Source organism: Corvus kubaryi, unplaced genomic scaffold (assembly GCF_017639235.1).
Source record: "Corvus kubaryi isolate FWS band 111438036 unplaced genomic scaffold, C.kubaryi_AGA036_p1.0 37398, whole genome shotgun sequence".
In the NCBI taxonomy this organism is placed as follows: domain Eukaryota; kingdom Metazoa; phylum Chordata; class Aves; order Passeriformes; family Corvidae; genus Corvus; species Corvus kubaryi.
Genome location: NW_024581137.1, coordinates 6820058 through 6844026, shown reverse-complemented (window position 1 = coordinate 6844026; position 23969 = coordinate 6820058). Strand labels below are relative to the sequence as shown.

The following is a 23969-nucleotide window of genomic DNA, read 5'->3' as shown; positions in this document are numbered from 1 at the left end:
TATCAGAGACATGGCGGCACATCAGATATGTGATATGGAAAAATCCCAGGAAAAAAGGAATGAGTCGGTGGATGTGATAATGCTGATCTGCCACATAAGTACAGTAGCTAATCTTGATTTTATAATGATGCATGTATTTCTACAGTAATCCATATATAGGGATCCCCACCTGATTTAGTTGGTTTTGCTGGGATTTTTAAGGACAGGCTCAGTTACCCAACCCTCCCTGATATCTGGCCCAGCTCACAGCCCCAGAGTTTATAAAAAATAAACTGTGAGCTCTCTGAAACCTCAATTATCTGATGCCTTCTGTGACATCTAGATAATCAGCGTTGCCCAGCACATCACTTCTCAGAATCTAACCTTCTCTTCTGCTGCTTGGACCTGCTACTGGGGTGTCTAGACCCTCTGTGGCTCTCTGTGGATTCCCACCATGAGCTACTAGTTCATCTGGCCACTGGGAGGAGCCATCCACTTGCTCCCTGTCCAGCTCAGGGCTCTGCACTGAATCTGGCACTGACTCAAAAGCACTGTTCTCCTCCTCATCATCATCCTGTGAGGAGAAGACCGTGCTCTCGGAAATCTTTGCGCTGTCGACAGAGGAGAAGCGCGTATGGCTGGAGAAGCGATTGTTACTGTCGTAGCAGGAGGTGCTGTAGCACGAAGTGCTGTAGCAGGAGGTGCTGTAGCAGGAGGTGCTGTAGCAGGAGGGGCTGTAGCAGGAGGTGTCGCACGCCTCACATTCGTTGTCACCATTGGGCCTGGAGCTTGACTCGCTCTCACTTCCTGTCCTGGGGGCTTCCCCATCCAACAGCCCATCATTCATGTCAGAGAGTTGCTCATCCAAGGTCCCAGGAGGCACTGTGCTCTGGCTGAAGTTCTCTTCAGCCTCATTTTCCAGAGGAGGCTCCGCTGCCACGGTCTCACTCTCACTGACCACCTCCTTATCCAGCACCTCCTTGACAGTAGACTCCTCATCATTCTCCCTGCCACTGCCACCATCTTGCTCTTCCTCTCCATCGCTGCTCATCTGTGCCGAGGGCAGGCTGTGGAGCAGGTTGTGGATCCGTATGTAGTGTGTGCGAGGGGTCTCCGGCTCACCGCAAGCTGAAGCTATGACTGTCTCAAGTTCAGACACAGGCAGGGAGCACGGCCTGTTTTTCCTCTTTGCTGTGGTCCTCAGTTGTAGCTTGTCTTCTTCCTCCTGGGCTGAAGCCCCTTCTTCTTCTTCCTGACTCTTCTCTAGGTCTTTGCCAGCATGCACATCTGCACTCACCTCATCAGTATCTACTGTTTCTATGCTGGTCAAGACTCCACCATCTCCCTGAATACCAGAATTGACTTCATTATTTTCCCTAACTTCAGTCTCAGGAGGAGACATGCAAGCCATCAGATCCGACTGCTCCATGAGGTCCGTAGCACTCAAAGAAGGCAGCACTTCTCCTGGGACGGATTCCAAGGGCTCAGGAACTGGCACCGCATCAACCTCCCCATCTCCTGCTAGCTCTTCATTTAAGCTGTTCTGGTTGACTTCCCCAGGTGGTTTGACAGCCCCTGGGCTATCGACACTGTTCACACTGTATCCATTTAGCTGTTCTGGAGCTGCACTTTCTGAGGTCACTGTGTTGATGCATGGAGGCTCACCGAGGCTTTCCTCTGTGGGGTTGTTCACAGGGCTTTCCGGGAGGTCAGCTGGTTCAGGATCTGCACTAATGGAGACCTCTTCATCATCTGTATGAGACAGGAAAAGAAATTACTTACTCTTTTAACAACAAGTGTTGACTGAACCAGAGGGTTGGCTGTGGGGGCACAAGCATCCCCAGCAATTTGAGAAAATTAAAAGCATAAAATACAGTGTGAAATGAGTGGGCAACTGAACAACTACCCAGAAGCGCTGAGGTTTTTTGCTAGGCAGTCTTTGCACAGTGGATTTAATCATGAGTTTAGTCATGGTGATAACCTGTATGCAGCACCCTGCCTCCTTGCAGCATAACCTGAAGGTAACACCTTCTTGAAACTCCTCTTTGAGCCAAACTGGCATCAGAGGAAATATTACGGGAATATGGGAAGTCTTCCCTGAGGTTTTAATGACATTCTTCTTGTCACACTGAAGCTGGCAAGACTCCGCAACAGAAAACATAAAAAACTGTGTTTTCCTTTTACCCCTGAAAGGCGAAAACTTCCCCCAAAATATCCCTTGATGTGATCCTCATCTGTACCACCTCCTCTCAGATGTCAAAAAACCAGGGCTCTTTCATGCCATCCAAATAATCAAAAGACAGATATCAGGGTTTTCCAGCAAGTGAAAAGCAATGATTTCCAGCCACTAACGCAGCTGCTGTTGGCTTGACAAAGTGTAGCAGAGATCTCAGAGAACCCATGAGGCAAAAAGTCCCTGAGAAATGCTATTGAGACTGTGACACAAAAACCAAGGTTCAACCTTAGACCATCATGACAATCACTTCCAAATAACTACAAGAGAACATGAACCAAAACCAAACCAAAAGGGAGGGAAGAAGTGGAACATGGAGTTATTTTTTGTTTTACCTTTTATTTTCTCATTAAAAATAATCAAATTGAGAAATTTTCTAATCGTCTTTATTGTTACATTCTCCATATTTACTTATGAAGTGTTCAAATGCAGATGACTCTACATATCACAGCCCATATAGCACTTTCACTAGGGCAGGTGATAGAGAAGCAGATGAGACTTTAGTTTTCCACCCTCTTTTCTCCCAGTGATGTGGTGGAGTATTTGGAGCACCCAAGAACAGGGGAATATGAGACACCAGTAGCTCTATCCTAAGGGGAAACAGGGAAGAAATTGTGACTCACAATGCATCCTGTGATGCGGGATTTTATGCATGTCCCTTTGCTCATGACTGTACCTAAAGTTCCAGAGCAGCCAGGAATGAATTAAGATTTCTGAAGAGAAAGAATGCAAACAAGAAGAAAAACCCCCAAAAACCCTAAACCAAAACAAAAAAAATTCTAGAAATCTAGATAAATGATGGGTTAAGACTGAGAATTACCTGGATGGATGGAAGAAGTTATCTCAAATCGGAACTGCAGCTGGCCACTGACATGATCTGTAGGAAGTCTGCGACCCAGAGTGTAGCTTACAACCCTGTCCCTGAAAGAAAACAAATATTGTCACAATAGACTATAACCTACCCTATGTCTATTGTGCATAGATAAATCTGCTGTGTCCTACAAAAATACATAATAAAATACATAAAGGCTATTCAACCCAGCCATGAGGGCATGTTGACTTGCATACGAGAGAACGAATGGCAGAGGAGAGGACAATGTCTTCAATTACAATGGAACAGCTGAGTAAGTGAGTAAGACAGGGTGCTGGGATACATGAGCACATATGTATAAATATAGAGAGAATGGTAGGAATGAAACTTCTGCAGTATGGGTATGAAAATATTGACATGGGAAGCAAACAACTCCCACTTCAGCTACTGCAACAACACTTTGCTACTCTGCAGATCTGACCATCTACCTTTCCGTAAAACCTCGCATTGCTGTACTTTCTTCCCTTCACCATGTGAATAAAATTCAGTTTTCCTGTTCTTATTTACAAAACCCTGTGCAGGCCAGTCCCCGCATACCACCTTCTCTCTCTAAACTGGCTGAGTGACTGCTCTTCATCTCTTTCCACCCCTCTTACCTCTATGAAGCTGAAATATCAGGAGAACACCTTCCTGACAAGGTTGATCAATGACTCCATTCTGTCCTTGTGCAGGTCCCTCCCTTTGCCACACTTCATCCACCCCTCAGAACAGAATGAAACTATAGAAGAGATTAACTTCCCAGCTGCCCACAATGAGGCTGAATCAATCTTTGCAAAGCATTTCTTGAGTGTAAAGGATTCACTAAGTAGTAATATTTATACATCTTTTGAAGAAACATAGTTCACTTCCAGTTGGGCCAAATATACTTGCTAGCACAGTTTCACATGCATTAGAAACTCACATAAATGAGATGACCTCAAGATTTGCATATGACCTCTCTGAACTTGTGTGCATACTTCTCACTGAGCTTGCCTGAGATTTAAATGCCACTATGGTATTAAAACTGAGCCAGATCTAGTGCAGGTTGGAGGCACTGCTCTTGGCAAAGTATATCCTTAGATAGACAGTGTTTACAACAAGGAAGTAAAATAGGAAGTTATAATCAGAAGATGATGAGAAATCTTCTCATACAGAGGAAAGCCAGTGATACCAGTTACAGGGTTCTACCTTCCCCAAGCTGTTCATATCCATCTGGTTTCTAAAAAGCTACTCTATCTTCTCTACTTGTGAAACAGGGAGTTATCTTAGTCCCTTCTGGTAGATTCAGCTGTCAATATCACAGCCAGTTTCTGAACCAGCTGTTCAAAAACACTTCCAACAAGCTCATCTTCCCGCTGTTCTGCTGAATCGAGATCCAATTCTCAGAAATGCCTCCTTGGAAACTGCATTGCGTATGCTTTCCTCAGAAGATAGTTCTTTTTCTCCTTGCTCTTCAAGGTCTGAACATTACAGGCTTAGAGCCAACTTTTTGGCTTTGTCTGATTACTATCCATCTCCCTTAAATTGGTTCGTGTTATTTTGTCCCAGGACTTTCATGCAATGGGGAAGCAGGGCAGCGCTTGTGAGCTCAAGGTTGTTCCTTGGCAGCAGGGTAGGGTCAGAAAGCATTAGTTACAACATGCCACATACATATTTTTATAATATTTCCCCTTTCCTGAGGTTAAAAAGAGGAGGAACAGATCTGGCATGATTTTAGCCCATAGTAATTCCCTGAAACCAGCCTGCTGATAACATTAAAAGAATATTCAAATTGAAAATATTGCACTCTCCAAATTTGCAGCCATGATACACAAAAAAGTCTTCTTTCCTAAATGCCAGCTCTCACTTTTCTAAATGCCATCCATAGGGTTATAGAGGGAATTCTGTCTGGTCCATAGTCCTATAAATTCTAATTAAGACCAACACCATTTATCAGACAACTATCAGTTTAATAACTTCCCCTCAACATCATTATATCACAATAATGATATATCATCAGGGACTTCAGAACAGCAAAGCACTAGTTTAACAACGTAAGCAGCAAAATTTACCCTATGGCATGTCTTTCCAAGAGGCGCTGAACCGGCATAGAGAGTTTTCCCAGAAAACGTTTGATGATCGGTCGGCTCTTTGCAAATTTGTCTTTAACTTCTATTTCCAGGACATCCGTGGGCAGGGAGACAAAGCTGAATTGCTGAAAGAGAGGAAGGGTACAGAACAATAAGCTGGTGGCCGGGCCACAGCAACACAGAGTACTTCAGCTGTGAGGCACACCTCAGCACAGAGAAGTGAGGATGTAGTGAGGTGAAGGATACATGATCACTCTTTTCAGATAGATTGTTTTGAAGTATCTCCATTTGTTGTTCATCTCTGCCCCAGCTCAGAAAGGAAGAACTCTGAAAATACTATTTATCTTGATCAGTCTCCTAACCAGGTTCATGCCACAGTCTCACAATGAACTCAACCAGAAGGCAAGCCATGGCACAGGCTACTGTCACAAACAATACTGAGAAAAATAGGAACAGTACCATCTAAAACTGTTCCTGTTACCAAGTGCATTGAAACGTGTTGACTGCTGTCTCAGGTGGTCTGGTCATAAAAACATTGATCTATTTGTAAGCAATGTTTCAGTAAGCTTTTAGAGACTTTGTGCATGCAAATCTGGGATAGGAATAAGGAGAGTGATATTTTAGGTTATAGGAACAAGCAGGGGAGCATTAGGGCACCTGGAGATGTCTAGATATCCCAAAGCTCAATTTAAAAATAGTAGTGTTGGGGTTTTAGGAGGTCTCCTGGGGTTTTTTTCTGTTAAAGGAATTTTCCCCATACGTGTTGCTAGGGGGACAAATTGCTGGGTACTTAAGAAAAAAAAAAGACCTAGCCATTGGGGGAGGGCTGCATCTGGCTACTCTTTTGTTTCACCTGGGTGTGTGGACAGTCGGTCCTGGCGTTTGGACAGAGAGAGAGGCTGCTTTCTTCGGCTGCTTTTTTCCTTCTGCCAGAGAAACCCCAGGATTCCAAGCCCGCCTTCCCTGCCCCGCTGGGAGCCGGGCTGTGGCCGCCCTGCCCCCGCTGTTGCTTTGAGCCTTCGCTGCGTTGTAGCCCTGTTCGACCTGCCTGCCCAGACCTGCGGGGTTCCCCGTTTGGATACATTGCGTCTGCCACCCGGGATTTGTGCTCGTCCCTCCCGTCCCAGCCTGCTGTTCCAGCCTGCTGTTCCCGAGGGTCCGGCCGGACACCAGGATCGGCTGCCCAGCGGTTTGTGAAGCCTTTGTCCCATCCCTTCCCGGGATCCCAGGGCGCCGGTGCCGCGTGCTCCCCGAGCTCGCTCCGGAGCGCCCCCTGCAGCCGCGGGGGAACCATCGCACCTGCCCTGCTCACCGGGAGCCGCCAGCGCCCCTGCCGGCTGCGAGCGGAACTGCACCCGAGGGGAAAGGGCCCGACAGCCGAGAAGGCTGGGACTGGGTTTGTGATTGTTTGCTGTTACTGCCATAGTTATTGTTGTTTGTTTGACTTGTTATACACATATAGATATATAATAATAAAGAACTGTTATTCCTATTTCCCGTATCTTTGCGTAAAAACCCTTTGATTTCAAAATTATAACAACTCGGAGGGAAGGGGGGTCATATCTGCCATTCCAAGGGAGGCTCCTGCCTTCCTTAGCAGACACCTGTCTTTCAAACCAAGACAAGTAGTGAAAAGCAAATACATTAGGTAACTTGGCCTTCCTTTCTCCAAGACTGCCTAATTCAGTACAGGCATGGGGCTGGTGACACAGGTCACAATAATTTTTCCAAACATCTGCTACTACTAGAATATCATCAATCAAAAAAGCACATTTGTGCTGTGGTGCACAGTAGTAGGAAAACTGTCAAGCCACTGTTCACCTAACTGAGAGGTCAGTATTGATCTGGAAGACAACTTCTGTAGTAAGTGAATATTGAGATGGATAAAAAGATTTTTCTAGCTTTCCCCCTGCCAAACCCAGTCTTCACAACAAAATCATTCTCTGGGCTATCAAGGCCTGGAGTTAAAGCCCTAAATCACTTGCTCTATTGAATCATGATCTAATTCAGACATGCTTCGTTTAAACAGCTTCAAGTGAAACCAACATGAGTGGGATATTCTGTTAATCACACCCTGCAAAAATGCAAATAATCAGAGAAGTACAATTCACGCAAGAGCGAAAGTGTTATTTTCTTTTTGTTTTCTTCTACAACTTTTCAACAGGCTACCAATTAAGATAAATGCACCAAACAGGAGAACCTGAATTCCCCATGTATACTGAAAGTTGCCTTAAAATAAGTTTTCTTACTATTACTGTTTCACCTGCTAAAAATCTTGAGTAACTGCCACTTCATGACACTTGAAAGCAGAAGAGGGGAATTAACTTTTAAATGAATTATTGTAACATACAGCAATTTACCATTTAATGAATTCTTCATTATTGTGGTGCTGACTCCTATATTGTAAAAATCTCTGTGAGGTGCAGCATGCACATACACAGGTAAAGAGCAAACTGCCCACAAGTGAAAAGTAAAACATACGTTTAATGATCTGATGTCAATAATATATTGTCTTGCAGCTCTGAAGCAAATCAGAATCTACATGGAAATTTATTTTCATAGTATCACATGGAACCAAGCCTGACAGCTCCTTCCTTGAATAGGAAACATATTGACCTTTTCCAGAGTAATAATTAGGACCTGAGCAGAGAGTATGGACCCAAAGAGCAAGATGTATTGGAATCAGCCAAAGAAAATGTCCCTTTTCCTTGAATAGCTGTGCTTCAAGAGATGCAAACACCAGGATATTCCATACAAATTGTAAAATCCAATTGTGTTCTGATTTCATCACCTGCCAACCCATTGCATTTTAGGATACTAAGACTGCCCTGGGACCAGGCCCTGGTCCATGATCACAGTTCCCAAATGTCTCCTCTAGGAGGATGCTCTCATGCATAATACCAGCAGCATTTTGGAAACACAATTAAGCCTTTAAGAGCAGAAGTGTCCTGTGGCAGAGCTCAAAGGCTTTGCCATTTGGAGGCAGCTGTGGTTCGAGATCAAAAGTGAACTCACTGAAATGGGTTTGGACACAGTTTGCAAAACAGTGATAATTTTACATAATTCAGTTTTCCATTAGCTAAGCACTTGCTCCTGCTGTTGCTCTCATCTAGTCTAAGTCTTGTTGGGCAAGATTTTTCTAAGGCAATCTCTGACTGCAGGTGCCTCAGGCTCACACCATTCACACTGAAAAGCCAAAAGGAATGCTTGTTTGTAGAACAAATGGGCCTCTAGCCCTCTGAAAAAATGGATCCCAGACAAACACCTTGGTTTGAGAACTCAGAGACTTACAAATGCATTTTCAAAAACCACCAAACACTTTTGAAAACATGCTTCTTGTGATATTTAATGATTGGAATGCAATATTTGGATGTGGAAGCAAATCACCATCAAATCCTAGTTTCCCTCTCTTCCTTCACCATCTTTTCTGACAAGTCCCAGACCCTGTACCTCAGCCACAAAATATTGATTGCACTTCCACTGTTCAAAGCCTTGGCCTTTCCTATCCTGTTTGGCCTCTACTATCATGTCTATCTGGAAGAGAAAGGACTCTGTGTTTCATGGTCTTATGCAACATAACTAACCTTAAGTAGTAATATATTACTGATAAAATAAATTAAATCCTTTCCTTGACTAATATTTGCAAATTATCACACAGTAATGGCCAGTTTGTGAAAATGACAGCACAAGCTTCATATATAAGCTTAAAAAAAAAAATCAAACTGAAAATCCCAAACAAAGGAAAACAAAACAACCTCATCAAACCCCCCAAACCCCAAACAAACAAACAAAAACCCAACACTGATTATAAATTCTGCAGTACCTTGGGTTCACACTCAGGGATGTTGTGATTAATAATTCATCCCAAGGAGGGGTGAAAAAAGGGAGGCTGCAAAATCACAACAGAGATAAAAATCAACTGTTGAGGAGGAGGGAAGTTTGATGTGGCTTCTGACACATGCCCAGAAACGTCACCATTGACAAGTAAAAGAGCTGCATTTTAAGAACAAGTCTGCTGACATTTTTTGATGTTACTATTACAATTTTTACTGTAAGTCCTCTGTTATTTGGAACTTTTCCTATTATTGCAACTCCTAGTGTTACAGAATTAACTCAAAAGTTCAGCTTTCACAATGAAGAAAGTATAACACTCATAGTTGCAAAGGAAAAACAAGAATACAAAAACTTTAGCATATGGAGCCCAAGTATATTATTTTTAAAAGACTTCTCATTTTTTGGACAGTCATTACTTCAAGCCAGATTCTTTCATCTTTCTCAGCTGGCATTGACTACTGGATATTTTCTTTCACACTCTAAACCAGCAATCTTTACCCTGTATATTTTCATTTGGGCCACAGCTCACTTTGTGAGCCAGTTCATTGCTTGTTTTCGTTTTTCCCCATGAAAGTTTAAGTTCTTTGAATCACAACCACTAGTTCAAACCCTGCAAGACTGGTCAAGAACTTCATGGAACCTGCTGGAATCCAAAGACATTAAACTAAATTTTACACTGAGACTAACTGTAGAAGAGTACACTGAAGTTTACATAAGTGGGCTTTTTTTTCACAGTCAAAAAACAAAGTGAAAGTATAATTTCTGGGAGTTTTTAAATTCTGCTGTCACAATTTAACTTGTTCCAAAGTTTTAGCCTCTCCAGCTGTTCAGAGGTCCACCAAACTTGACAATGGCTTCATGTAAGTGGTCTGTGACTCTGTCTGAGCCTTTCTTTTACTTGAATTAAAAAAAATCTCCAAGGAAGTAATGGATTTCAACACAGGTGCTAACTCATCTACCAGAAGAGCTGCAGTTTCAAGTCCAAAGCCCAAGAACAAAACTTTGTCTAGTGACTGATTATGTATTCATTTGGATAACAGCAGACAACAGGACATCTGTAAAAAACAATTCACAACAATTTATTTAAGTAATTACTAGAACTTGTTTTCACTTGATCCACAACCAAAATTCAAGTAAAATGCATTGTATAAAATTTAGGGAACAAAATTCTTGCAAGTAATGGGCAGACCCCAAATTTATATATGATCTACAGCAGTCAGTGGATAAACAGGTAACAAACAAGAAGTTAAATCTCTATTCTCTGATTAGCTCAAGCCAGTAATTACCTACAATGTTGCATGAGCACAGTGCATTGCCCTGTCTATCACACCAACTTGGTGCAAAACAACTCTTAGAACTTGAGATGATACTTGACACAGCACACTCCACAGAGGAGAAGGCAGACTGCCTCAGCAGAACCAAATGCCGTTAGGAATAACCTGTTTTTCACAGAGGGCCTGGCCCTAGAAAGAGCCTCTGACCCCATCTTGTCACTGTGGTATCTGATCCTTACCTGCTAGGGATGCAAAGGCTCTCCTTTATAGGAAAGATGAGGAGGTCCTCCACTGAAAGGAGGAAGTAGTGAACCAGCTGCCCTTGCGTCTGGAAGAATCCCAGACTGAAAAACCCCCAGAGTTAGAGGCTTTGGAAAAGAGTACAGACATCCAGAGGGGAAAACCTTTTTATTTTCCTTTAGAAATATACTAGGACTGTTAGAGGAAATGGTTGTCTGTCAGGTGTATTCCTAAAAAGAAGTTGCAATCAGAAAGTCTGAACACAAGGAATGATTGAAGATCCCTGGTACACTCAGGAAAAATAGCACTTGTGAGCTGCAGAATGGAGGCCTTGTGGAGGCTGATGTTTCCTAACCTCTGGAATACCTTGGCCATGTCTGCATTAGGAAGATTTATGGTACAATAAATCTGGAGATCTGGAGAGCAAAGCAGCTGGTGCTGTGCACGTGATTACCACATCCAGACATGTTGCAAGGGTTTTACCATAAAGTGTCTCCAGGCTGGTGCCCTGGATTGAACTCCCATTTATTGTCTGAAAAGCACTCGGTGCGCTCCTGGAGCACCCCTGTTCGCTTCCCTTCTGTTGACAGTAACTGAGTTCATGCACTTCAGGAGTGTCAAGTGGTGTCTTTAGGGGGGTAGCAGGAGATTTGCTTTGAAATAGATCTCTTGAATGGAACACAACTACTATTATAGATGGACCCAGTGAATTGTTAAGAACCATGTTCAACAGAACAAGTTAGTATGTGCATTATTTTCCCAGTGTCTTCTTCAATTATTTCCTTTTTAGGGTGTGATTGCATCTCCCTGGAATTATGATGACTAGGAGGAAACAGATTTGCTCTAGATGCAACGTCATTACACCTCTCTACTTTCCCTATTTCATCCATTTGTCAATGCCTGTCCCACTTATTAAAGTGCCGAGAGATGCAATGACTGCTTTGTTCCCACACATTTAATGCAAAGAGGGAGTAGGACAGGAGAGAGAGATCCTTTTAACTCCTCACTAAGAGAAGAGCTGCAGCATTATAACATCTTATTAGACATGGAGAATCTGTACCAGGCTCATCCTTAAAATGTCCCTGCCAATGGAAAAGATTTAGCTGATATTTTCTCAGGCACCAAGAATCAACAAGCTGTAATTAATTATTTCCATAGAAATACAGAAATGGAGGGTGAGGAAAGAGCAAAAGTGTCATGATAAAGAAAATCACAGCAACATATTAACATATTAAGTCTTCTTGGGTTAAACAGTGTATCATCAATCTGGGCTCTGGTCAGTAATAAGTCATTAGGATTCTCCTCTCATTTACACAGATTTTACACAGCTGCCTCCTGCAGATTCACTCTCACAAGAGACACAAATCAGAATCAAAACTACCTAGAATCAGCTGAGACATTCATATTCTCACACCATCTCAATGATCTAAATGTAAATCTGATTTCATGTTACTGCTGCCATCTTCAAGCACGATCTGTAAACACTGTAGTAAACACCACTGAAGGAATTTCAGATAGTAACCTACTTTTCAGCGCCTATTTGCTTCCAGACCCAACAATGGTTTTACAGACACAGATGATTAATTTAATTAACGTGAACAGATCTTGGGGGACCTTAATGCATGACATATAAGGTAAAGAACAAAGGCCTGTGCTAATGCTGACCTGGCAGAATGCATCTATAGCCATTTATGAGATAACAGAACCACTTCCAGAGCTTGGAATAGTTTTCATAGAAAGCCAGATACTGGTGATGATTCACTTCCATGTTTTATTTTTACCAAAGTTGTTTGCATCCCTGAATACAGATGGATCCCAGTGACTCAATAGCACTATCAAGGAAGTTGTCAAAATGAGCAGAGTATGTCCATTAGCACCAATTAGACAAGTTATGGGCAAGCCAAATTCTCTAAAAACAGTCAGTATAACAACTGGTAGACAGTATAATAAAGTCAGTATAATAAAGGTAGATAAATTATACACTGGTGACAGGAAGAATTGGGCTCTCAATTTGGAGTTGAATAAGCAATAGAATTAAAAATAAAATTTATTTGTGATATCCATCATGTACAGGGATGATACAAGCAGAAGTAAATCTTAAAAGGCTGTGAATTACATTTGATGGATGAAGACAAATTTATTCTTTCAGTTGAATATTTCATTAGTGAGTTTTGTTTCAAATACTCCAGTGAAACAATTACAGTCTTAATGCACATGCCACTCTACATCTGTATTACTCTGTTCTCCATTCAAAAACCTCCTCTACACGTCACTACCTTCCCATATAACACTACTTACACCAACAGCTGGATAAGCTCATCAAGAATTCCCGTTTCTTAAGCTTTCTACAGTACTCCTTAGTGAGAAGACAAAATACTGCAGAGTCAGTAATGCCAAAAGCAGAGCTCCACTGTTGCCAAGGGTGGGGACATGCCTATGCCTACTGTGAGAGATTGCTGGAACACAGCAGGGACTGCAGGGGGCCAAAACCAATGCAGTTCTTTATTCTGGCATGGCACAATTGTTGGGGTTTTTTTCCCTACCATAAAAGGGGTGCACATAAATACATTTTGATGTTCTAAAGTCTCAATCAATCCTTTCCACTGAACTCCTTCAAAGTCAGCTAGGGCCTTCAGCAAATTTGCTTTCTGTATTTCTCCCTCAGATTCATCTCAGAATTGTCTACAAATTTATTAGCACAGCAAAGACTGAAAATATTTGAAGACACTTATCAGCACTAGTATACAAAGCTAGCAAGACTGATAGTCTTCCAGGTGCAGAAGCTGCAAGTAAAATGCTGTTCTAGAAGAGTAATGTCTTAAAAAAAAATCGAGATGATTTTTCACACCATAACTCATTCCTGAAGAAGCTAAAGTTGTCATGGGCTTTCACACTTCAATCATCAACAGATATTAAAATCCATAGCTGTAAAGTTACAGCTTGTCTGTGTAGTCAATGTTTTACTCTTTACCTGTGCATGTGCTTAGAAATGTTACACAGTGAACCTACCACTGCAAGGCTTTACTCAGTCCTGATGACACCTTTGGTGAAACTCATACTAAATTCAGGATCTGGATTTTACTTCACCTATATATTGTTTTTATGCTTAGGTGTGAAGGCCTCCAAGGTTCTGCAGCATATTCTTTTGTATTTGCCAGCAGAAGGGGGAAAAGCTTATCCAGATTAAACAATAAGGAGCTCAATCAATGTGATGTTTCTGTTGCTTTTGTTTTGGACTTCTGTTGAAACTACGGAATGATTCTGTGAGGCCATGGTAGGATTGTCAGCGTTCTACTGTTCTGAATACTATATCAAAATCAGATCACATATAACCCACACTTCAGTTTAAATTCATACTGTTGATTCAAATACACTAAAATACCTTCAATGGGTTTACTCTGTTCTGGAAAGACTCAGCTTTGCTCAAGTATCCCCTGCTTGTATGACTCTAGGTTTGTGCTACATCAGGTAGCACCTGTTGTATCAGCCAACATAAAGCCTCTAGAGACACAGAGAGTTAATGCAAACCCCTTATTGCCTGACCTGACTACTTTGGCAAAGTGTTCTTCAGTCCTGGAACTGCTGGGTGGTCTATCACACACCAGTTCAGCATTCAGGATCACAGAATCAGTGCTCAAGTTATAACTCTGCATTAAGAAAAGCAGTCACAGACCAGCACTCAGTCAGCCAGTTGCATCTTGGCATTCCTGCAGGCAGCATCCAAACCCAATGCTTCTATCACTGAGGATGGCCTGCACTACAGAAGCCTTCTCTCCCCAAACCACCTCCCGCTGGCATTCAAGTCCCTCAGTGCTTCCTTCTTCTGATTTTGCATCGGTAATCTCAAGAGACAGCTTACGTGAGAAATTATTCAAGTGAAATATTTTTGAAAGGTTGTGAGGTATCTGAGGTGCAGAAAGCATAAGTTACACAGTTCAAAATACTGTAAATATGTGTATCAGGTCTGTCATACTAACTGCTATTTGTTAAGTGCTCTTGCTCTCTGCTTATTTGCATCAATTCATTCACCAGTGAAATGTGGCTCTCTTCAGAGTGATAAGGCAGCCATCCCAAACACTCTTGTCTCAACTATAATTTAACAGTATTTGTAAAAGCTGAGGCAAAGAAACAAGGAGTGAAAGAAGCTGGAATTGTTTCTGCAGGAAGTTGAGATTGTTTTTAACCTAGTAGTGGGCTCCCACTTTAAGGCAATCTACTCCTCCACAGTTAGATTATTGGAGTTGAAATTCAATGTGTCATTTAACAGATGACGCTTCCTACTACTTAAAATATGCTGAGTGGTTGCATCAGCCAATTTCTATAGTCATCTCACTGGCCATTCTTCAGAGTTCTCTTTCCACTCACCAGTAAATAAAACAAAAACTGAGGAAACGGTCTGCTCAAGCTGCCATAGTGTCAGAGACTGAAATATTTTCATTTATGACTTAAACATTTTCATGAAAAACTTTTAAAACTGTATTACAAAAGCTGCAGAGAAGACTACCACACCCTGGACAGGGCTCTGAGAGGCCCTGGGCCCGCTGATGAAGATAACGTAACAACTCAGGGCTGGGGACAGTCACAAAGCACAGGCTTAACACCTCAGCAGTGGAGCTCACGGCCCCAGGGCTATCAGCTGCCAGGCTCGAACACACCCTCCACCAAAGAGTGGGGGGAGAGAGGCTTTGGGTGTGTGCTGGAAAAGCCTCTGGTCAGAGGCGCAGTGACCGCCCATCCTCCACCGTGCAGAGGAGCCCAGCTGAGGGACCCTTCACCCAGGGAAAAAGCCGCATCCATGTGAAGGACAGAGGGGGTGTCACGGCCCATCAAAGGCCCCCCTAAGGGGTCCCCAGACCCTGCACCACAGATGATGCAACAAATCCAGAGTCTTGCAAGGGACCGTGTCAAACTGGCCCCCTGCAGGGGAGGCACCTGGGTGTTCCCACCTGCCCAAAGCGGGTATTAATCCACAGGATTCTGTACTCTTCGGCGGCAGGGCACCCTCACCACCAGCAGACTAGATGGAGGGGAGCAACGAGATGCCATTGGGACTCCTGGATGGGTGATATGCTTCCACCTAACCCCTGTCACCCTCTCCCTGTGCCCCCCCCCCCCCCCCGCCTTTCTTTCTCTATTTCTTTCTTTCTTTTTCTCTTTCTCTTTGCCTCTTTTACTATTAATACAATATATCAATTTTTTTGGCACCAACATTTAACCTCGTTTGGTTTTAATCTCATTTTTGGGTATATTTTGAACCTTCAAAGTTCTTTCCGTTTTACACACAGAGACTTAATTTTCTTTGCTCTTCTGGGTTTAAACTGGATCACAACACATAGTTAAGAAAGAAATACCATAAATATGTCTAAGGTAAAGTCCAGAAACCTGAAGTACTTTATCAGCCAAACCATAGAATTTCCAATCCAGTTGGAGGTATGCAAACTAATTTTTAAACCACTGTGCTTGATCTATTACTTATCTGAACTGTGTATCACTTCACTGATTTTTGAAAAAGTAAATATTTTTAAAGAAGCTTTTTCCAAACAATGTGACAGCAGACACATTGTTTCAATATGAAACAATATGGGAACAGTGTCATTATTTTTCCACTATCTAAATTAGAAGATAAGCATCCACCCTTCTCAATTCTACTACATGTACACAAGATTTGGGAAATGGGCACTTCCTTCTGAGATTTTCTTTGCATTTTACCTCCAATCAGCATGATAGGACTATTTACCCTTTGTGCTTTTGCAACTGTCTGGACTGGCAGGGCAATACCTGCCTAACCCGGGACTGTAGAGTCAAGCTGTCCAGTGCCATGTGGTTTCCACGCACTCACTTTTTTAACGTTACAGATGTTTCGGAAGAGCATGTGAAAACATACAGAAACATGTTCAAAATGATGTCTCTCTATCAGGAGAAGATAGCACCTGGGCTTTAACTTGTCTCAGCAAAAATTCTCAGTGTGAGGGCTCTTTCACCTCTACAGAGATCCCTGCTGCAAGTGTCAGATTGTCACTTGCTACTCCTCATCTATAAGACATTTCCATTTCCTTATGTCCCCTTGTACAAAGTACTGCAAATCAGAGCAATGGAAGAATAGGTTTAAGTCAGAATAACTTGTGCTGAACAGCATTTGAACAGCCTATGAAATGAAGATGATCATCAATATTACATGAGACAGATGAAAATTTGCCTGAGGTACCACAGTGCTCCCAGAGTGTTTGTATAATGCAGGTGGTTACCATACAAACAGAACAGCATGGTAAGTATATGACAAAGAATACCAGAACAAATTAATATAAATAAATCAGACATCTTTTAGTCTGTAGGACTTTTGGTGCTAAAGCCCTACAAAACTGAATTGACTCTTTCACTTCTGAATTTGCTCAAGGGTAATCAAGAACATATATAAAGATCCTAGTCTGCAGATATTTCAATCATTTTATTTCCCTATTCCAGGTTTTTTCAAGTTTAGCATCCAATACAAATCAGATAGGTCATTCAATTGAAAAAAAAAGAACATCTGCTTTTTAGTCACATGGAGTGACAGAGAATCTAAGAAAAGAATGACCCTTCTGAAATAATATATTGCCTAAAATTTGTTTTTGCGAAAACAACTTGTGACTGATACTCTTAATGAATGGCTACAAGTCCTCAGTATTTTGTCACTTCATATATTCACATCCATAAGTAAAAAGGGTGGACAGAAGAATGGCTACCACCATGATTCAGCAACAGTTTTCAGTCTTCCCTCTCCCCTTGTCCCATGAAGGGACAAAGTTGCAGAAAATCAGGCCTATGGTCTTCTGTGCAGCAGAAACCAATGCAGCTCTTCAGTAACAAAACAAAGAGTTCAGACGGGCTGATTGCACAGACTGCAGCACAAATGCACGCAGTTAAACGCCCCAGTATCAGCTGAGGAGAAGGCAGAAGGAGAACATGCTGAACCATGGCTTGACTCTTTTACACTCCTTTGCCACTCACAGCCTAACAACAGAGAGGGAGAAGCAGCATGCTTGCACGCAATCAAGAAAACCTGGGGGCTGAACAGGGAAGCTGGAAGCCAGCTGTGCTCTTTCGCTTTCCCATATCCATAATTAGGCCATTTCATTGTTTCTCCTTTTCTTGCTGCCAAACTCCACTTGGAAAAGAAATGTCAGCCCACAAACTCAGTGATTTGGCATGGTTTGAGGAGAAGACACCGGTGACATTTTATCAGAGCCACATTCCTATGGACTGAGCATTACACACACAGAGCAAGTTTCCCCTTCATACGTGCTCCCCTCTAGGTCTGTGTCTTATGCACTGCACTGAAAGGTCTCTACCAACTGCCTGATCCCCCATGCCAGTTCTAGCTTGACCATATCCTCAGCTGGACCTGGGACCTCTCATCCAGATACATCTGATGCGTGGCTGCACAGAGGAGTTATGACTTGGTGGATGCCTCTTAACAGTGTCCTCAGTTTAGTTCTGCTAGAACGCATTTTTCTCTGACTAGTTTCAAGGTTGTTTCCTCAGTCATAAAACCTCCCCCACCTGTCACATAACCTGATTTGGTACCGTTTCTCCAGGTAGGACCATTCAATGCCATTTCTGGTGTCTTTTTGCCCACTCACAGTTCCATGTCTATAGCGTTTGACCTAATTATCCCTAAGCTACTTTACAATTTGCATTTTAATTTGACTAAATCTATGCAGTGTATTTATTTACTTTTACTCTTTCCTGCAGTGGAGATATTGTTCTAAAAGAGCATGCCAGTAAATCACACCCAGTATGTCAGGCTCCTTTAATTCCAAAGAGATTCCTTATTCTTTGCTGCCTATTGCCATTTCGCATGTAATTTAAAAACAGCAGGCAGCAATTGAACTCTCAGATCTCATTAATACGTACAAGTCCTTCCAACAAAAAGAAGCAGACTAGAGACTATTTCTTCAAGGTGATGGCCAAATGTGCCAAAGTTGCCTTTGATTTATATTGCCATTGATGCTTTTCAATTACATCACTTCTCTTTATTTGTATGCTGTACTTGTTCTGCTTTATGTAATGTCTCCTTTCTGTGTAAGAACACTATGACAACCTAGAAGCAGCCTTTCATGCTATGCGACTTTATTTTTCAGTTCTGTTTTATGCCTGCCTTCAGTAATTAACAACTTCATAAATTATGCCAATGAAGTACAACCTATACTGAAAGTATACTGGAAATTTTAATGTATCACTCATCTTTGTAGCTAATTTAGCCTTTTGTATTGAGACAAGTAGTCATGAAATATATCAAAACCAGTTAGGTCAACAACTATTTAGCCAAGAACAGAATTTAAAAAAAGAAAAAGACAGGGATAGTACTAGAGTAATGTCCATGTTTTAAGAAAAGTCTCAGCTTAACTCTCAAACTGCTTACCTCTCCCTGCCAGATTGGGTTAACGGTGTTACACATGATCTTAGATCTTTTCTCTTGTCCATGATGAGGAAGTGCTGGGAAGATGCTATGTTTTCCAGGCTGGATGGAAATCTTCAGATAAGGATCTGGATTGAAGAACATCCCTTTCTTCAGACCAAAAGCCTGGAAATCTGAAAGAAGGTGAAGAACCTGATTATTTTTCACATTACAGGCATCTGTTCGGGATGCTAGGAACAGTATATAGGGAACTGGTAAGGAACTCAAATAATATAGCAGGAATGTGAAAAAACTCACTGTGTTTATTGTGAGGCAATGTAATGCCAAACCATAATGATCTTGTGATTTAGGATTTACAAATTACTATATAATGAAACTGCAAATTTACAGCCTGATTGTACAGATTGATTCAGCTTCTAAATCAATATTTATGCAACTTCAAGTGATCTACTAATTTTCCTAATAAGCTGAGCACTTGCTCAGCCTGACAGTAGTGGAAGGACTACTCTGAAAAAGAGATCCAGTCATTTAACGACAAGGTCATGGCATTTGGTACCCAATGGATGTCATTCTTCCTAGGTATCAATTTTACCACTCTACAAATCTTAGCTTTTACACCACTTTTTTTGTACATGAGAAGTCATTTTACATTTTTTCCCACTTTAAATAATTTTCTTCCCTGCATGGGTTAACTTCACCTTAGGAAAACTCTTGACTTGAATGTCCAAATTTTAAGCAGGGCTTTACAGCTGCAGAACTCCCAGGGAGCATAATATGTGTTTTACACACAAAAAATGCCCAGGCACTTATTTGAAAATTTCCCTACAACATTTTGTAGAACGATACAATGGCCATTATGATCTGTCCCTGTGGAGCCAATGAAATGCAAACTAATCTGCTGGTATATCATTAATTTTGGCTCAACAGACATAGACTGAACCCCTCTGGTCTTCTCCTCTTTCAGATACAGTTCTAAGCTTTCTTTGGAACACATAAGCACTTATTCCTATTAGCGAGTTCAGTAGCTAATTTATTTTCCACCACTCTTTGCATGGAGATTTTCCTCTGTTTAAAGCTTTATTTCACATTGGGCTATAAGCACTGTACTGCATTCTGCCTATTTTCTCTTGCTGTATTGGAGAGATAAAAAGTATTAGGCAAGATGGTTTCCAAAACTGCTTAGATGCATACCTAAACATTCAATTTAAGCACATATATTTTCTTTTAGGCAGTTTTTGAAAACATTAATTTTCACGGTCTTCTAATTCTCTTCTGATTAAAAACCCAATTATTCCAGCAGGTTGTGGGAGACCATGAAAAACCCTCAAGGCAGATATTTTGGATTAATCTGAAAATCCTACATATTGCACACCATCATCAATATTTTTTCCAAAAAATAGCTATATCAAACCCAGTTATATGTTGCTTCCTTAACATATGGTAATATCCAACACAATAAAATGTGCAAGTTAAAAAGAATTGCTTTTCTTTCCATTGGTTTTAATCATTTATTCCACCACAAAATTCATGCTGCAAATATTCAAAAGCTGTTGGACAGATGGTCATGAAACAGACTATATTTTAAGAATCTCATTCTTGAGACATTATCTAACAATTAACAAAAGGAAAAAAAAATACAGGACATCACTACTAAGAGCTTATTTGAAAGTACTTTGCTGAAACTATGTACTGCCATGGTCCTAGAAATGCACAAAGTCACACAAAGAAAACTATCTGCGTCAAACAGATAACACTGATTTTTTTCCCCCTTTTTTGTTTTCTGAGTGCACAATCTCTGTGCAACCAGCATGTATCTCATCTAACAGCCATGCTGAAATCCTATATGGCAAACTCTTTTGCTTTGGAAGTGGTACTGTTAGAAATGCATTCAAGAAATAGAAACCAAGATTGAAAAAGCAGTATGAATGATAAGGGTCATTAGTTCAGGCTGCTAACATATGAGAGGAGAGAAAGACCTCTGGGATCTTACTTTCTTTCTCTCTGATATTTCCTCAAGAGTCTGAAACTGAAATATTCATTGCTGTATATGTTTCTGATTTTTTTTTTCCTTCAAAGAGAGAGCATGCTATCTTTGGGTACCACTGAGTAAAGAAATTGTCTACTGATAGAAAATACCTAGTACTCAATTATGGATACTTATATATCATGTATCATAAAGAAAATACATTTATGATGACCTTCCAGCCTCTTTCCAGTTATGGGAATTAGAGAACAGCCATGAAGATGAAGGTACTCCTAACCTCAGGTAATAATCTCATTTTTGTATTCGGACGAGGAAAAAAAAAGTAATTTAGCTAAGCAGACAGCATGAAATTTTATTTGTGTAATTTTCTTGCTGAAATTACATGATACAACAAATTTTGTTAAAAATTCAGTTGGAAACTTCAATTTTATTGTCTGAAGTATGAACAGAAATAGCAGAAATAGCTTTCCTAAGGAAAAATATCCCAATTTATATCTCACCCCAAATTCTCATCACCATGAAAAACAGAGCATCAAAACTGAAAAAGCTCTTAATAAAGCTACATGGATATCTGCAGATAACCAGAATTTCATTTAATTTGAAGCAAAATCTATGTGTACGTCCTGTACCTATCTGCTGTAACTTGTTGTTGTAACTCTTACCACTCCTGTGTGACTCCCCAACAGAAGAATCCCAGCTATTCTGCCTTCCCAAATGCAAACGTTTTTCTCTATCATCTTCAGAAAAAAGGTTCAGAAGATACTAAACTTTTAAGTGAAGGTCTGAAGCTAAATCCTTGGTGGAATGAATGAATTCCAGAAGGCTGGGACATACCCTGCTGTACACTGTAGTTTTATAGCACATTTCTTGGAGGCATGTGAGGAAATGCTACAAAGATAACTGCTCTATGGTTTGCAAAGGTGTATTTTCATCCAGTCTCTTAAATAAAAAGTTATATACCATGTGGCAGTATCTCATTTCACACTTTAGTGTGAAAGAGGTTATATACATGTAACAGTCTAATAAATGTCAGGCCATGTCTCATGACAGATGACAGAAGGAAGGAATCCAGGTAAAGACAAGTAATTACAGCCTTTCACTGCCACAGACTTGCACTACTTGTAAGTACATGCATCCTCTTTCAGCTAGGCTCTCTTCATTGGAGAAAAATGCCTTGTACTAACTGCTGCCTGCTGTTGTCCCCATGTGACTTATGAATTTGTTCCAACTTCAGAGCTTTCTTTCCATATATGCTGATCTCCAGGTGCCTGGATTGACCTAAGGAAGCTTTACACTAGGTCACTTGCATGCATGTACCCTCTATCCCTAAGGTGCGCCATAGACTCCCCTGTCTGCTTTATAAAGGAGCATTTGGCAAAGCTATTTGCCATGCAGCAATACTTTGGGGCACTGGTGACAGGATAGTGATGGAGATTCTTATTTTTGTGGTGAACCAGTGTATTTATTGGAGCCAGGTGGGGATGTCAATTCCAACAACACAGCTAGAACACATCTGTGTTTTACAGTGTTTGATTTTGCCTCAGTACAAGTCATTAAACTTTCAAAAGCTCAGGGAAGAGTCATGTTTTGTCACGCTCAGGAAGGAGATTCTCTGACAGTAACGAAGAGCAAAACTACCATAAAGTTGTTAGTTCAATTCCCTGCAGACATAGCAAGGTATTTGACCAGACCCATGCTCCATATAGGAGCATGACAGAAAAGGATGGATAATCAGATAGAGAACCAGACCCTGGAGCAGTCTGTTTTCTAAATTAATTACATTTACTTTGGTCATCTATATGTCAGAAGTAAGTTAAGGGAGCTGGAAGCTGTTCTCCCCAAGGGATGAGAAGACTTTGCCAATAGAATTTTCCTAGAAATAACACACAAGGCTATTCTGTGCTGTTTATAGATGTATCTCAAGAAGACTCAGTCCATCTAGTCACTTGATGGTGCATATTCTATGTCACTGAAGTACCCAGAGTCTACAACCCAAAAGAAGGGTCAAAGACTAGTAAGTAGCAGAGCTATTAGTTTTGAGAAACTGATACTGATACTCTAAAACAGATGGCAAATTCCTTCCAAAAAATGCCAAGTATTGAATGTCCTTTGTGTTCCCAAGCACCATCCAAGTGACGACAATTCATGTTTTGCAGGTATCTATACTGGCACTTATGGCAGAAGTTATTAACCCTAAGAAATTCTATAGTCAACCCACTGAATTCACATTTTTCATGTTTAGCATACTAGCCTCATGATCTCAGGACCAGGAAATGAGGCATATTCCTCATGAGCCATCTGACCCCTTGAAAAAATGAAGACATCTTAAGTTAGGCCAAACTTGCCCAGAACACACCTAAAAGCAGAACTAATGAAGTTAACAGGACACTGGAAAAGCCCCAGTGTTACTGCAATGATCACAGTCAATTTAGATTATGATCTAGCCTGAGGAATACCAAAACGGAATTCATTCTATGATGTGTTCATTAATGGCAGTAAATATAAAATACTGTCATCTTACTGAGATCCTGATAGGTCATGTATCAAAGCACAACAAACCATCTTCATAATCCATCACCACAAGAGAGTTGCTAATTAGGATGTCAATGGACAGCTCCAGCATTTCCCTTCAGATTTCCTTTGTGAATTCCTGAAGAGCTATCAACTCGGGTTCTTACACTGAAAAAATATACTTGAACAGAACTGGTATCTAGACTGACTACCAATGAAGGAAGGTAATTGTCAGGGTGCTGATATGTCACTGTTCCTTTTGTAGAGTGTTTCTTTTGCCGACCTTGGACAGAACAAACAGAACCTATCTTAGAGGGCAGCAGTTCATCTACAGAGCTGAGCTACCTAAGAGACAGGAATGGCTTAAAAACAAGGAACAACAAAACTGCTTGCTCAAGATTCAACAGGAGGCACATAGGTACTCCCTCTCAGCCATGTGCTTTTAAAGCAATACAAGCTCTTTTAGTTACTATCAGTGGACCAACATTTCAATAGTAAGAGCACAGGAATATTGCATTTATTGAAATGCCAATTTGACTCATGCAGCAGCGTATGATACCAAACTTAATTGGAAGGAAGTGAGCATGGATTCGCAGA

The 23969-nt window shown here is 41.2% G+C and overlaps 1 protein-coding gene across 10 annotated transcripts in view; it reads right to left on the bottom strand.

Moving 5' to 3' along the window:
* HECW1 (HECT, C2 and WW domain containing E3 ubiquitin protein ligase 1) overlaps positions 1 to 23969 on the bottom strand; it is a 266897-nt gene that overhangs the window by 74748 nt on the left and 168180 nt on the right. For 9 of the 10 annotated variants that reach the window (XM_042043488.1, XM_042043484.1, XM_042043482.1 and 6 more), the window contains 4 exons: positions 18881 to 19050; positions 5114 to 5256; positions 3033 to 3133; positions 364 to 1731 (listed from right to left, as the gene is read on the bottom strand). In XM_042043488.1, coding sequence (XP_041899422.1) covers positions 364 to 1731; positions 3033 to 3133; positions 5114 to 5256; positions 18881 to 19050 — 1782 coding nt within the window. The remainder of the gene's footprint in view (positions 1 to 363; positions 1732 to 3032; positions 3134 to 5113; positions 5257 to 18880; positions 19051 to 23969) is intronic. The other variant, XM_042043492.1, reaches the window with a different exon arrangement.